Source organism: Crotalus tigris, unplaced genomic scaffold, assembly GCF_016545835.1.
Source record: "Crotalus tigris isolate CLP2741 ecotype Arizona unplaced genomic scaffold, ASM1654583v1 scf7180000020588.15403103151:6194809, whole genome shotgun sequence".
Taxonomy (NCBI): domain Eukaryota; kingdom Metazoa; phylum Chordata; class Lepidosauria; order Squamata; family Viperidae; genus Crotalus; species Crotalus tigris.
In genome coordinates, this window is record NW_024098092.1 from 3546174 (window position 1) to 3562123 (window position 15950).

The 15950-nt window shown below is 49.0% G+C and overlaps 2 protein-coding genes across 2 annotated transcripts; one reads left to right on the plus strand and one right to left on the minus strand.

Annotated features, from left to right (window-relative positions):
- Nucleotides 1–922: 922 nt before the first annotated feature.
- Nucleotides 923–4330, minus strand: B3GALT6 (beta-1,3-galactosyltransferase 6). Its single transcript, XM_039367260.1, has 2 exons — nucleotides 3858–4330; nucleotides 923–3644 (listed from the first exon to the last, which is right to left on the minus strand). Exon 2 carries the CDS (start codon nucleotides 3471–3473, stop codon nucleotides 2436–2438), a length of 1038 nt encoding a protein of 345 aa, XP_039223194.1. The 5' UTR covers nucleotides 3474–3644; nucleotides 3858–4330; the 3' UTR covers nucleotides 923–2435.
- Nucleotides 4331–4632: 302 nt separating this feature from the next.
- On the plus strand, nucleotides 4633–15433 carry SDF4 (stromal cell derived factor 4). The gene is made up of 7 exons (XM_039367259.1): nucleotides 4633–4775; nucleotides 6085–6447; nucleotides 8986–9122; nucleotides 9350–9463; nucleotides 10514–10672; nucleotides 12411–12586; nucleotides 14825–15433. Exons 2-7 carry the CDS (start codon nucleotides 6140–6142, stop codon nucleotides 14999–15001), a joined length of 1071 nt encoding a protein of 356 aa, XP_039223193.1. The 5' UTR covers nucleotides 4633–4775; nucleotides 6085–6139; the 3' UTR covers nucleotides 15002–15433.
- Nucleotides 15434–15950: the final 517 nt, after the last annotated feature.

The window sequence follows — 15950 nt, forward strand, 5'->3', positions numbered from 1 at the left end:
GAACTTTCTACCTGCTTAGGGAAGTCGGCAAGGTTTTTTTTTTAACAAAACGTAGGACTTTATGCTCGGCTTTAAAGCCCTTAGCATCTTGAGTGTGCCAGCTGAATTCACGGCAGGATCATTTAATAATAATGATACTTACCCTTTATTGTACCGCTTTCCATCTGCAAATGATGAAAGACCTCACATATCTCGATAACCCTACAATTATGGTACGTTTGCTAATATTGTCGCTATTTAACTCATGGAGGTGAGCTGATGTAAATCACAATGGAATCCAATATTATATATAGCCAGTGCTAGTAAAGACAGCAATGTAACCCAGGGCAATTTAGCTATGAAACTTACCCCCCTTATTCCAGGTCCCTAGCTGGAGGTATGGGGGAAAAAACTAGCCAACATAATATGTCACATCTAGGTTTTTTTTACTGTGGATCCTTTTCAGAAGAAACTGAGCACCGTTTCAAATTTGAAGACAAAAAGCAGGCACTTTAGCATTACAGAATGTAATATATTATCTGGAATATATTAAATGCAGTGAAATAATGCCAGATCTGCATTCCACGCTGTGAAATAGTTATAGAAAGCCCTATAAAAAGCCAGGAGCTTCCCACTGTCACAGTTCATTTGGTATCTTTCCATTTTTTTCCTGAAGCTTAAAAGTCCAATCACCATAGGAGAATTAAGACAGTGGTGTGCGGGCCGTTCCTGTGCAGATATATGGAGAACAGGGCTCTTCTTGTAAAACAGAATCAGCAATATTTAGCTTTAAGAAGCAGTAATGTTTCAGATGAAAGATCAATCTGTAGAGTCTTTCATACAAGCTCCAGAGATAAACACGGCAGAGTCTAAATTAAAAGCCAGCACCAGAGAGATTTAAATGAAAAACATGCAGAAAATAATGGCATTTGACAAAGGACCGTTCTGAGCTTCAACACATTCCTTTAATAAATTAAAACTGACATTTAACCATTTTTCTCAGGCCTGAAACTATACACAGTACATTTACAGTATTTATAAATAAATTATCACTATTATAAGCACATAATTTTACATACAATACTAACTCCCCTTGGAGGGGACAAATATTTTCAGTTGTTCTGGTAACTAATTTTCAAAGGAAGCTGCTGAACGTCCATCGTTAAAACAAACTAACTTTGCCCCCGTAGCAAAGTAGCAGCTAATGCTCCACCTTAATTGATCTCAAAAAGGAAATTACGATCTATCTTGATAGAGCTCGCATCGGAGGCCACCAGGAAAACATAGACAAGTAGTTCAGCAACTCTTTCCTTAAGCATGATTGGATCACAATTTCCTCTTAATCTGATCTAAGCATAATTAGATGTGTATCTCAGATTCTCTGCTAGGAGTTTTTTCTGAATGAAAAGATTAAGCCCTAAGGTTCTTTTTAAGCTTTCATGGGGGTAAAAGCAGTTCAAATATCTATGGAAAAATGTAAATATTTAGAGCGAGGATTATTGTAGATGCCAGGAAAAACAAACATGGCTAACGGACCCCACACAATATAAAAATTATGAGTCCCTCCATCCCACTGGGCACAATTCATCCCTAAAAGACAGCAATTCCATCCATCTATAAGATCTTTCCAAAAATCCTTTGGTCCAGAACCATTTACACCTTGAGCATCGTGGCCACAATTTTTGAGGTGATTCACCAGAAAGGTTAGTGACAGAGCATAAATTCTGGCTGAATTAAGCCCTAGTTGTCAAAACTGTGCCTGCTGCAAACAATCAAGGTGTGAAAATGAGACTATCCTTATTTGCAACCCGTAGTTCTCTTAACATAAAGAAATTGGTCAAAGAAGGCATCCAATTTAGCCATCTCCCATTTCAGCTCATCACAATCCAGAGTTGTGGCTCCAATGCTGGTCCCTAAGAAAAGGACACAATCCTGCTTTAATCATTAACAGTATATTTGAAAAAGGTAACAGCCATAATTTTAAAAACATCTAATTCCCTCAGGGCCGAAGCAGCGTGGATTTTTCAGTCAAAATGAAGCTGTCTCCGTCAGCAATTAAGCAGCCTCTTAAAAGCAGCTGATCTTCCACAGCCACTCAAGAGGCCGTTCGTAGCGCATAATGGCGGCTCCAGCATCCAATCAGGTTGCCCCCCCCGAAATGTTTTTACAGATTAAAACACCCCCCTTTTGAATAAAGGGGAAGACGATTCAAAGAGCAGACGGTAGCAGTCAGGAAGTGGAAAATGTTGTAACAACAGACATTCAAGAAATTATCCAAGTGAAATAGAAGCGTCAAGCCAAAGATGTTCCATTTAAAAAAAGGTACCGGCAGAAGCTGCTATTTCAATTCGGAGACCGACGTGGTTGCAGCACCTTAATTTTTAATCCCATTGGGGTTCGTGTCTGAATTGCTCTTCTGAAACGGGACACTTTTAATCCATCCACAGCCTTGGGCTTCAGGGTATGCCATCTTTTCTCTGGCAGCACTGGGAAGGAGGCACGCTCCAGTCGTACACGTAAGAGAGTCTAAGTTTTGCCTCCTCCTTGCAAAGCTTCCCTTCTTTGGCCAGAGTCTGATGTTTTTCCAGCATGTCCTCCAGGCTCTGCTTGTGAGTCACAATGTACTTATTGTTGCAACCCCGTGATTTGTACTCGGTGTCAAAGCGGGGGTCGTGAATCCTCTTGACGTCCACCGGAGCCAGCCAAGCTCCCAAGGACACATCCTCGCTCTGCCAGAGGTTGAGGTAGTCCTGGCTCAAGCGAAGGTAGTGCACCAGGTCGGCCGAGATCACGTACCCACCGCCCAGGGCGTAAGGCAAGTAGAAGTCACACAGGAGCCAGGCGTTTTCCTTCCACTTGCCCCCCGACTTCACGCGGCCGCGGCCCGAGAAGAAGCCCCAGTAGAGGCGGCGCGGCTCCTTGGACCGCAGCTCTTCGGCCAGGACATCCAGGCGGACCAAGGTGTCGTCGTCGGCCTTCAGGACAAAGCGGAAGTCCAGGTGCTGGTCCAGCCAGACGTACATGGCCAAGACCTTGGCGGTCAGGTTCTCGTAGGAGTCCCGCAGGTCGGGCAAGAGGAGGAGGTCGTGGTGGCGGCTTTGCTCCAGCTCCAGGCTGTGCAGCTCTTCTCCAGTCAGCCCGCCGGTGCCCACCACGAAGCAGCACCACAGGTCGCTGCGGGGCACCCGGCCGGCCGGGGAGAGCCAGGTGCTCCGGATGATGCTCCGCCGCTCCGTGTACTTGGGGCCACTGACCACCAGCACGGCCAGGAAGGTGGCCTCCTCTGGAGGGGGCGGAGGGGCGGCCGCAGGCGGGTGAGGACCCCCGAGGACCCCGGGGCGGGCAGGGGGCTGCTGCTGCTGGGGCAGCCCCCACCCCGGGGAGGACTTGAGGCCCTCCGAGGTGCACTTGGCCAGGTAGAGCAGCACCACCGCAAAGAGGGTGAGCCCCCCCAGCAGGGTCTTGTGGCGACAGAGCAGGCGCACCAGCTTCATGGCCCCTCCGGTGGGCGGGGCCAAACGCCCGGCTTCTTCCCCCTGGGGGAGGTCCGGAGGCAGGCTCCTCCCGCAGAAGGCGGGGCAACGCCTTAGGCCCGCCCTCTTCAGGCGCAGCCCCGCCTCCCGGCGGCAGCGATCCAATCCCTCGGCGGCCGCTCGCAAGGCGCGCTGCCGATAGGTTAGAGCCAGGTTAGTCCCCGCCCAGCGCTATCAAGGGGCGGGCCGCGGGCTTCGCCACGCCCCTTGGCCAGGCCCAATCCTTCTTAAGCCCCGCCTCGTCCCCCTTTCCCCCCCCACCGTCAGTTCGGCCTCAGGGTTTGGCGGGAAGATTTCCTCCCCCCCCCCCCCCGCCGCGGCTACGGACGGCGGGTTGGGACACACCTCCTCAGTCCGCGCTCGAGGATGCCGCCGGGGGCCCGCTGGATCGCCTCCAGCGGAAGGTTCATTGTCTTCCCGAAGCAGCCTTGCCGGAGCGCTGCTCTCGCCCGCGGCGCATGCGCGCTCGGTCCCGACGCGAGGCCCTTCTGGAAGGCGAGGCGGCCGTCCTCGGCTGCTTCTAAGGCGAAAGAGCGGGGTCCGTCTCTAGCGGAGGGGGGGGGGAGAGGGCGAGCACGCCAGCACCACGTGACCACCCCTCCGTCCTTCTCTCCTCCCCCGCTCCTGACGCTTCCCCGTCTGAGGGCAAGTGAGGCTGGCGTCTGGCGCCATCTTTGAGGGCAGGCCGCGCGCCCTGAGGGAGGGGGGCAGCGCCGGGGGCTTTTCCGAGGGGCTGTTAATGCCAGCCGGCAGGGCGGTGTGCCGGTGGCGTCACGAGCTGGAGCAAAAAGGCTCTTTTATGGTGGCTCCAGGCCTCAAAGGCATGGGCAAGAGGCTCTGTGCCCCAAACAAAGATGGCTGCGTCGGAGTCACCTGCCGCCAAGTAGCGCTCCCAGCGGCGAAGTCCCCTTTCCCCCCCCCCCCCGTCTGGTCTCCGCTTTGGAGTCTAGCTGAGTGCCTGCTCGTTTTGTCAATATTACCCATTTAAAAGAGAACCGCTTCAGATTATTTTTATTTGCCGCTTTGGTGAGGAGGGGAAAATAAAATCGACGCCCCCCCTCCCCACGGTTGGGACTCGCTTCCGCGGGGCGGGCGGGCGGGCGATTGACAGGTTTCCCTGGGGCGGAAGAGGCGGGGCTCTGCTGGTCCTCCCAGCGCGGCGCGAAGCTTCCGGCTTCCGGTCCGAGGCCGAAGAAGAAAGGCCGCCGCTGTCCCGGCGCGGGGTTGGGCATGAAGAGGCTGGGCGGCTGGCCGGCCAGGAAGGTCAGACCCTGGGAGGGGAGAGGGGGAGGGAGTGGCCGCCTCTGAGCACGTGCAGAGCGTCTGCGCCCCGCAGAGGCAGCTCTCCTGGTCTCGGACCAGGGTTCCTCTGGGCATGTGTGGAGTGCCGCCCTTTTAATGTCCCTGCTCGCTTCGGGGCGTTTCTGGAGTTCCTCTGAGGGGCCGAGGGGGGGGGTCCATCTTAGGGTTGTTGGCCGAGGTGGGACCCGGGTCGGCCGCCACGTATCCGGTGCAGGACAGGTAGTCCTCGATTTACGACCCCAGTTGAGCCCAGAATTTATGTGGCTAAGCGAGCTTTTCCCCCCATTTTACCCCTTCCCCCCCCAATGGCGGTTAAGTTAAGCAGGGGGTTGGACTAGATGACCTCCAAGGTCCCTTCCAACTTTACTATTATTATTATTATTATTATTATTATTATTATTTGAATCCCTGCAGTTGCTAAGTTAGTAACAGGGCTGTTAATTGGATCTGGCTTCTCCCCCCTCTCTTGTCAGAAGGTCGCAAAGGGGGATCACGTGACACCCCCCCCCCAAAAGGACACCACAACTGTCATAAATACGAAACAGGTGTCAAGGGCCTCAATGTAAATCACGTGAGGGCGGAGATGCTGCAATGGTCATAAGTTGGGGGAAAGGTCCCAAGTGGCTTTTTTCAGTTCCGTTGTAATTTGGAACGGTCGCTAAAGGAACTGTTGTAAATTGAGGGCTGCCTCTATTGCCTTGTCTGCCTGGAGGTTTCTTTTTATTTTTGTGGGATAAACTCTCTCTCTCTCTGGAATGAATCCCCGCGCAGAGTTCCTCTGAGGATACCCAGAGTGATTTTCGCCTTGGGCAGAATAAGGAGCAGCTTTTATTCTTTAAAGAAAAAAAGAGGAAGGATCTTTCTGAAAAACTGTCTGAATATAGAGGGGTTTTTATGCTGGAAAGCTCTTTTTAGCCAGCAAGTTGTCTTTCTTGTATAGGAGAAGTTAATTAGGTAGAGGGAGGTTTAAAAAAAAAACCTGTGGTCAAGCTTTGATGCTGAGAAAGTTAATTTAAAAGTGAGATTTTAGTAAACAAGTTTTTTTTTAAAAGAGGAATGTAAACCGAAGGTGTTTGCCTGCCTAGAAGGAAAGAATAGAATAGGAATAAGAATAGAATAGAGCTGGAAGGGACCTTGGAGGTCTTCTAGTCCAGCCCCCTGCTCAAGCAGGAGAAATTGCAAAGTAAATCAAGACACCCAACTTAGTTAACGAGTCTCTGTTTTTCAGAATGGGAACAGTGCTAATCGTTTGCTCCTTCGCTACCTCCAGGTTACCCAGACGTCATCCTGATACTTCCTCCTGCGGACCGTGAAGAACGGAAGCCATGGTTTCCAAACGGGTCTTCATCTGCAGCTTGGGCTCCATCTATTTATCCCTCCTCTTCGTCTTTTTGCTCATGGATGTGTATGCTCGGCCGGCCAACAGCTCCATCCTCAAGGAGAAAGCTGCCGACAACAAAGACGAGAATGAGATCCTCCCTCCGGATCACTTGAACGGGGTCAAGATGGAGCTGGACGGGCATCTCAACAAGGAGTTTCACCAGGAGGTCTTCCTGGGGAAAGAGATGGAGGAATTTGAGGAAGACTCGGAACCCCGGAGAAACAGGAAGAAGCTGGTGGTGATTTTCTCAAAGTGAGCATGACCCTTTTTTAACTTGAAAGTTGCTGCTGTTCTAAACTAGAAGGAAGAAAGGGAGACGGGAAGGCCAGCTTGGTGGTATGTGCAGGAGAAATCCTGGTTATGGCTTCCCTCCGTAATATGGCGCTATGATTGTTCTCAGAATCTTAGAAAGTACTCCGAGTTATTCTTTAAAGCAGTGGTTCTCAACTTTTTTAGTGCCGCGACCCCCAACCGGTCGTAAGTCGAGGACTACTCAACCGGTCGTAAGTCGAGGACTACTCAACTGGTGCAGCACCGTTTGCAGAATGGGACTTTTGGCGGGCTCAGCAGGGCAGAGACAGCCTGGACAATCCCTATTGGCTTTTGAAAGCCAATAGAATTAGACTCTATTCAAGAGAGTCTATTCTATTGGCTTTCAAAAGCCAATAGAATAAAAGGGAGTAGCACAGCTAAGGAAAAGGGGGGAAAAAATGGCGGACTGCGTTGTTTGGCGACCCCCGTGAAATGGTCGTTCGACCCCAAATGGGGTCCCGATCCACAGGTTGAGAACCACTGCTTTAAAGGAAGTTAAAGGAAGGAAAACTGCCTTGATTCTCGTGGCTTAAGTGAACATGCTCCTATTTATTCCTTCCACTGCCCTTATGCTTGACATTAAATTATTACAAGGCTTCAATCAGCATAGAGCTGGAAGGGACCTTGGAGGTCTTCTAGTCCAACCCCCTGCTCAAGCAGGAGACCCTACAACCATTTCAGACAGGTGGCTGTCCAGTCTTTTCTTAAAAACCTCCAGTGATGGAACACCCACAACTTCTGAAGGCAAAGCTGTTCCACTGGTTGATTGTTCTCACTTCCACTTCTCGCTTAATTCCAGGTTGCTTCTCTCCTTGATTAGTTTGCATCCATTATTTCTTGTCTTGCCTTCTGGTGCTTTGGAAAATAAGCTGACCCCCTCCTCTTTGTGGCAGGCCCACAAATACCAGAAGACTGCTGTCAGGTCATCCCTAGTCCTTCTTTTCTCCAGACTGGCCCTACCTAATTCCTGCAGCCGTTCTGTTTGTGTCTCCAGGCCTCTAATCATCTTATTCTTCTTTGCACTCTTTCCTGAGTCTCAACCTCTTTTTTTTTTGTAATGTGGTGATGTGGGAGGGGTAAGGGCCATGCAGACCTCTTGCCTGCAAAGAAAAACATTTATTATTGTTAAGCACATCATAGCAAGTGGTGGTAATAAAACGGAAAGCCGATCGCTGGGTTGAGACAAGGGCTGGGCACTAATGACGTGGGCCAAGTTCCCTCCCCTGCTTCCTTGCTTCTCATTTGTTGGGAGGAAGGCAGGTCACAAGCCACTGGGTTATTGCCACGCTGGTGTTGCAACTGAGTGCAAGCAGGAAGTAAACATTCTACCTCTGCAGCCCCAAAAATTCAGGCACTTGGGAAATGAAGGGTTTTTAAAAAAAAAAAAACTAAAAAAATGAACAAGCAGCCATTATTCTGAGGCTTAGAAAGGTTTCCCTAATGAGCCTGATCCTGTGGAGGGGGGGAGAGAGGAAAGTACTTTCCAACTTTGTGGTCTCAATAATAAGCTTTCCGATTTATTTTCCCGAATAAGCGTTGCTGCCCTTTGCTGAATAAAAAGACCAGTTTTTTTTTCCTCCTGTTTCTATAATTGGCTGTGTAAACGGCCAGAAATGTTAATAAGCAGTTTTGGCAGAGGCTTGGGTTTGTCTTAGATTGCTCTTATCATGAAGAAAACCCTCTCTGGCAGAATGTGTAAGCTCAGCGTAGCCCATCTTCCCCTGTCCCGGCATTTAGGGAGCCCCAGTTTCTCTAGGGCAGGTTTACCAGCTTTATAAGAGCAAGATAAGGAGGAGAAATTGAATTTCCCACCAGAGGGGGAGGCAGAACCAAATAATAATCCGAGGAGCCTATTAAATACTAACCTGGCTCGTCCCTAAAAGGAGTCTGTATATATATTAAAAGCAGGAGCTACACAGACTCTTTAATTTGCATTCAAGGGAGTTGGACTTGATGACCTCTGTGGTTCCTCTCCCAGCTTCTCTGAAAAGGTGAGGCGAGCCAGGTTGCAGTTGTCATTAGGCCCACCTATTTTCGATCTCCGTGTTCCCCCCAAAATTGGGGAAGCCACGTTTTGTGGATGGCATATTTCCCTTGTAACTGGCTCCCTGCCTTGTCAGGTGAGGCTGAGTCACTAGTCCCATCTTGAGCATCCCTGCCTTCCAAATATGTGGGGGTAGCAGCTTGTAGGGTTGTCTTTATCAGTGGGGCCAAGAGATGGCTGGCTGGGACCTTTCAGCTGTAATTCCAGCCCATCTGGAAGGGACCAACCAGGTTTTTCAAGGGACTGTTTGAGGGAATGGGAGCTGCCTGGGCAAGCTTCAGACTCTACTGTGGCCTTCATTCATTGCTCTCTATCCTTTCATCACCTGAACTTGTTGGCTGAGCAAAGAGAGAATTTCTTTTCTTTTTTCCCTGGAGGGACACTGGGGATTGGTGACCCACTAACCGGGGCTCCTTTTTCACCGAACCATGCAGGGTTGACATCAACCGTGACAAAAAAATCAGCGCCAAGGAGATGCAGCGCTGGATCATGGAGAAGACCGAGGAGCATTTCCAGGAGGCTGTGGAAGAAAACAAGATGCATTTCCGGGCCGTGGACCCTGACGGTGATGGTGAGAGGAAGGGCAAAGGGGATGCCTTAGCATAGTCGGACGGCGGGCAGCCCCGGGACGGGCTGCCTTCCTGGTCGGCAGGCAGCCCCGGGACGGGCTGCCTTCCTGGTCGGCGGGCAGCCCCGGGGCAGGGGCTGCCTTCCTGGTCGGCGGGCAGACCCGGGGCAGGGGCTGCCTTCCTGGTCGGCGGGCTGAAGATGGCTGAGGCTTTTCCTCTGCTTTATCAGGTCACGTGTCCTGGGATGAATATAAAATCAAATTCCTGGCCAGCAAAGGCATGAATGAAAAGGAGGTGGCAGAAAAGATCAAGAACAACGAAGAGCTGAAGATTGACGAGGAGAGTGAGTGGCCTGCTTTCCTGAACAGGGTTGAAAGCTCCGGTTCTTCCCCGTGAGATTAAAAATCCCAATTTTCTCCTGGCTTTCCAAGGAAGGTTTCCTAATTCTTGCTTGTAGAGGGTCACACCCATCCCGCCCCTCCTTCACCGTAGCAACTCACTGCTGCCATATTTTAACCTCTGAGGGGGATTAGTTTTATTTAGGTCACCTAACTAGGATAAAGGAAGCTTTGTGTGTCCTTCTGTGAGTTCTAGAGTAACACAACCGGTTAGTGGTGTGTTGGCAAAGGCTAAGACTCTCGACAAAAGGCAAGGTAACTCTGTGCTGGAGTTTTATCATTTGGAACGTCAAGCCATGATTTGGAATCTGACCTAGGATTAGTATCAGCCATGGCTTGAGTGAAGCAGGGCATAAATTGAATTAAATTAAACCGCTCAACGCCTCTTTGGGCCTTGAAAAGCCAAGATGGACATACTTATACTTATAACTGTGGTTATAAAGAGTTCTGCAGAAAAATGCCTCATTCTCCACTTTAACAACCCTGCAGGGTTGTGGGTTGTGCTCAAGCCCTCCTTACTTCTCAGGGCTTAGAGAGTCTTTTCCACTGCTCTTCCTGGCTTTCCCAGCCCAACAAGCTGGGTTGAACAGAACCAAATTGGTTCTGTGTCAGCAGAGGTCGTTTCCAGAACTTCTGGCCCACAAATTCTGAAATCTCTTTTAGTCATTTGTGGAGGAAAAAAAACAAAAATAAGTCGTGTCTTAATTCAGGGGTCTTCAAACTGGGCCCTTTGATGACTTGTGGACTTCAAGTCCCAGAATTCCTCAGCCAGGCACGCGTGCCTGGCTGAGGAATTCTGGGACTTGAAGTCCACCAAGTCATCAAAGGGCCAAGTTTGAAGACCCCTGTCTTAATTGGTCGAAATCTCCAACCGAGTTCGCTCGTCGTCAGTTTTAACTAGGATGCGTCAAAGACATTTGTGCCCTTCAAAACCTGGACTTCAGAACTCTCCCTATTTTGGACAACCTCTTTTCTGAATCTTCTCTACCCCACAGCCCAAGAAGTCCTCGACAACTTGAAGGACCGCTGGTACCAAGCGGATAACCCTCCAGCTGACCTGTTGCTGAGCGAGGAAGAGTTTTTGTCTTTCCTTCATCCAGAGCACAGCAGAGGGATGCTGAAGTTTATGGTCAAGGAGATTGTCCGGGATTTGGGTACGTTCTTCAGAATCGTTCTTCTAAACTCCCGATTATCCCGGTAGATAAAATTGGCACAGTGGCTGAGTTCCTTAAGATGTCACACAGGCTGGAATTGTGAGGAGGAGGAGGAGGAGAGGGAATGCTGGCTGGGGAATTCTGGGAATTGAACTCCACCGTCTTCAAGTGGCCTAGTTTGAAAAAAATAACTGCTTTCCGGTGTTCCCACCAAAGGGCTGTATGAATGAGCCGGCCTGAGGCTTCTCAGCCCGGCTCTGAATTGCTGGGATTTTGATGGCCAAGAAGGGACGCTCTGATCTCACATTTGATGGTGAAGACTTTCAATCAAACCTGAGATTCGGGCCGGGAGTCAAGAATTAGACCTTGATCCAGTTGCGAAGCTTTGAAACCTTAATTGATTCCTGTTATCTTTTATTGGAATTCCCCCTTTAAAACATGTATATAACGTTGGGGTTTTTTTTTTTTCATCCCACATTGACAGTTCTGATCAGAGCAAAGTGGGGGTCCTTCTAAACCAGTGGTTCTCCACCTGTGGGTCGGGACCTCATTTGGGGTCGAACGACCATGTCACGGGGGTCGCCAAACAACGCAGTCCGCCATTTTTCCCCCCCTTTTCCTTAGCTGTGCTACTCCCTTTTATTCTGTTGGCTTTTGAAAGCCAATAGAAGAGACTCTCTTGAATAGAGTCTAATTCTATTGGCTTTCCAAAGCCAATAGGAATTGTCCAGGCTGTCTCTGCCCTGCTGAGCCCGCCAAAAGTCCCATTCTGCAAACGGGGCTGCACCGGTTGAGTAGTCCTCGACTTACGACCGGTTGAGTAGTCCTCGACTTATGACCGGTTGGGGGTCGCGGCATTAAAAAGGTTGAGAACCACTGTTCTAAACTGAGTGAGTGGTGATGAAAAGTCCACTTATGGGGAGGGTGGAAGCTTTCTTCCCATTAGCACCAGCCCTCTTTTTACATGCGTCATGCTCTCTCATTTCTGGGGCAGAATCAGACATGGGGGAGCAGGTGGAGTCCACAGGGGGCTGATCACTTCCTGACAGGGAGGACAATTAACCAGTGGAACAGCTTCCCTCCAGAAGTTGTGGGGGTTCCATCACTGGAGGCTTTTAAGAAGAGACGGGACAGCCATTTGTCTGGAAAGGTATAGCGTCTCCTGCTTGAGCAGGGGGCTGGACTGGAAGACCTCTAAAGTCCCTTCCAGCTCTAATCTGATTGACTGATTGGCAGGGCCCCGCAAAAGGGACAGAATCAAAGCTCTTACTGACTTGGATGTTGTTTCCCACCTCAGGACCCCAGACTACATGTTGAATTATGACCCCCCCGTTGGGACCAGGAACCTAAGGCAGTCGTTAAATGAGTCGCCACATCTGATTTTTCCAAACCTTTGTGCCTTTTGTTAAGCATCGCCTAGTTGGTCAGCTTCCCTGCTGACTTGGCTTGCTGGGAAGGTCACAAAGGGATTCTGCAAAACCCCTCACCCCCTCCCACCCAAATGCCCAGATTTTGATCACGTGACCTTGAGGGTGCCGTAACGGTCATACCTGCAAGGAACTTTCAGTCACTTTTTTTAGCCCCGTGGAGGACAATAAGTCTTGTAACGCCCAGCCGATGCAGCTCGGCTACAAGACGTGCCTGGCGGAGACAAAACCAAACCCAAAAGATTTCAATCTTGCACCTGCAGCTTTGTTTGATCGGTTGACCTTTTTCACACCGTCCCGTCTCACTGCAGATCAGGACGGCGATAAGAAGCTGACCCTTTCCGAGTTCATCTCCTTGCCGGTCGGCACGGTGGAAAACCAGCAGGCCCAGGATGTGGACGACGACTGGGTGAAAGACCGGAAGAAAGAGTTCGAAGACGTCATTGACGCCAACCGTGACGGCATCGTTACCATGGCAGAGCTGGAGGTAACCGAGTCGCGGCTGATCTCTTAATTTCCCCCACAAAATGACATGTATTTTTCCTCCCCTGTGGTTAATGTCGTGACTGTTAGGCTGGCCATTCTTGAAACCAGCTGATGCCTGCTAGATCAAGCTGGCAATTCTCTGGAAACAGTCCAGATTTGAAGAAAGGAAGGGAAAAAACAACCAGACTACACTAATTTTTAATTTTCCCCCTCCCACGCTCAGCTGTCTCACGGCAGGTGAGTAAACGGATATGTGGGCACAGCACTTTTTCTGCGAAGTTGGTGTGCTGCCTCAGTTGCAGCTTCAGCTTTTTCTCTCTTCCAGTTAGCAAAAGGAGTGGGCGAAAGACCCCGGCACTTTCTCACAGGAGATATATGTATATAATTGAGTGGAATAACTCAGTTTTCTGCAAACCAGAGGCCTTTCATGTGTGGGAGCCTTATTTCCCAGGATTCTCTACCTGCTGGGGGATTCTGGGAATTGGCTGAGATATTGGACCTGTCCCAGGTTCATGAACATGGATTAAAGCAGTAATTTCAAGGTTGGCAACTCTTAAGATGTGTGGACTTCAATTCTGGGAGTTGATATCCACATATCTTAAAAGGTGAAAAACACCGGATTAAAACATGCCCTGGACAGTATTTTTTCCTTAATGCAGAGCAGAGATTCTTGTTTTGTTCTGCATCTGGATCTGTTCTAGATGTCAATTATATAACCAGGAGTGTCAGTTAATCTTGGTTGTTGGCACCGTTCTACCCCAGAATTAATCCCTCTCTCATCCTTCAACAGAGGAATTAGGGTGCTTGTATTTTAGCCTGTTGGAGAAGCCACCAAATGTGCAGCTTTTCCCTTCTCTGGCATATCATCTCTTCAATTTCTTCACTGTTACTTGAATCCTCTTTCTCCATATTTTTGTTCCCTCTTCTGCCTTTAGCGGGTTTCCCCAGAAGCAGTTCCCTGTTACGGCGCAGCAATGGAGGTGACATTTAATTACGCGAAATTATTTTGTGCTACAAGGACCCTTGTGCGTTTTTAGTAGCTCCAGCCTTTCTGCTGGGGTGCTGAGATACAGGAACAGTTGAGGATTGTATGGTTGTCTCTTCCCTCCCTCCTTGCCCCCCCCATTTCAAGACACCTGTGAAGGCCTTTCCCATCTTTAATTCCCTTTAATTTGTCTTTCCAAATTCTGAAGGTGCCAAAAATGGCACGTGAAATTTTCTGAGGCTTTGTGCTTCGTTGAGCTGCTTTAAAACAGCTCTTGAGTAAATCCAGAAACTGGATGTTGCTGGGGGGGGGGGAACCATCACTGCTTACTTGGGCTCACTCAGGAACATTGGGCACTCATTTCTGGGCACCAGACTTAAAAAAATGGAGTAAAAAAAAACACACACACACACACACAGAACAAGTTTTATTAAATTTTTCAGTTTTTACATCCAGGTAATTAGGAAGCAACGTGGTAATCAATAGTCCAATAACAGAACCATTCAATATATTTCAGGTTACAACCTTAAAATTCCCTCTCTGTTCCCCTTAATTTAATATCATATACAAATTAATACATTTTCTAAATAAAGCTCAATCGATCGATACATTTATCAATAACATTTTAGTTACACATATCCAAGTCCTGTTTTTGAGTTTTACTTGATTCCAATTACCAGATTGAGATTTAGTCTTGAATAACCACAATATTTAAACTTGGAGTAACCCCAATATCCCTCATTTCATTACAAAATAATTATCATATTCCCCCTAGAAAAAGGGAAAGCTTTAAGTTCTAGTCCTGCCTTGGGCCTCAAAGCTGGCTGGGTGACTTTGAATATTCAAAATATTCTGGTATTTTCTTGACCTTGAGTTACAGATGGAATCTAAATAAAACAAATAAAAGCCTGAAGCCTGTTCAGTCCTGCCCTCTCTTGTTCCAGGGGATGGAACACCTCCCTTGAGTAAACAGAAAAAAGCAAATATTGGTTGAATGTTAGGCTGCTAGAGCGCAAAGCTGACTCAGGACAGCAAGATGGGTGATATATAAATTTAAAAATAAACTAAGTAAGGCCAGCTTGATGGTGGAAGCTGTTCCCCAAGGAGTTATTAGCTCCTTTTTCTGGGTGGAGAGGTGGACAAAGTCAGCATTCACTCATCTAGGATACTTTAGCTTTGAATTACTGACGGTGGAGGTTCCCGGGGGGAGGGTGTCCTTTCTTTCTTCACTCACTCACTCGCCTCCTCTTCTAGGAATACATGGACCCCATGAATGAATACAACGCCTTGAACGAAGCCAAACAAATGATTGCCGTGGCAGATGAGAACCAGAATCACCACCTGGAGCTGGAGGAGATCTTAAAATACAGCGAATATTTCACCGGCAGCAAGCTGATGGATTACGCGCGCAACGTCCACGAGGAATTCTGAACGGGCGGAGCCCGGGGCGCCCGTCCGTCGCACTTTCTCGCTTTCCCAAAGACGGCGCGTTTCCTTCTGCGGCTCGGTCCGCGTTCCGTGCATCCACAGCGTGGCGTTCTGGACTTTTTAAAAGCCGTCCATGTAGATTAAAAGCCAAATGTTTTCCGAACTCAAACCAGGATGGAATCCGGACAGGGTTCTTGCTTTGTGGTGCGGGCTGAACAGTGTTCGCTTCATTCTCCGAAGATCCCATTCTCCCATTGTTTTTTTTTTTTTTTTTTTTAAATTAGGAACACCACAGGGGAAGACAGCAAAGGCCTGATCTTGGATCACTGGGGTGTGCGGGAGAAAGAGGGCATGTTAATTTTACATCACGTTAAATCATGGTGTGGTTGTGTAGCTCTTGTGATTGCTTGAAAAGAATGTTTCAGGAAACACTGATTCATTTGGAACTGCTCATCCTGTGGTGGCTCCTTTGGGTAGCTCAGCTGGGAGGACTGCAGGTGGTCCTCTGCTTAACGTCTACAGTGGGAACAGGAAACTTCGCTGTCGTTAAGTGGGGTATCCCATGAAGACAAAGGATCTTATGACCATTTTAGGCATGGTCATTAAGCAAATCAAACGGCTGTTCAATCCAGTTTCCCCCATTGAAAGGAAAGGATGCAAATGGTGATCACATGGCAGAACAGGGTTGTGACTTGCAAATGTCCATCTACAGAGCATAGGGCATGCAAACAGTGCCCTCCTGGATTATTTTGGGTATAGCAGTCTGACAGGGACTACAAAGACCATCTATAGCACAGGGCAGAGCCTGTCAACCTTGGGGGGGGGGTCTGTGGGGGGGTGGGCGGGGATGGGGGGATTGTGGGTCTTTGGTGGAGGGGGCAGGGACTGGGGTGGGTGCCTTCTCTTCCTCTCTCCCTCCCATTGTCCCTTCCTTTGACATTTCTTCCTACCT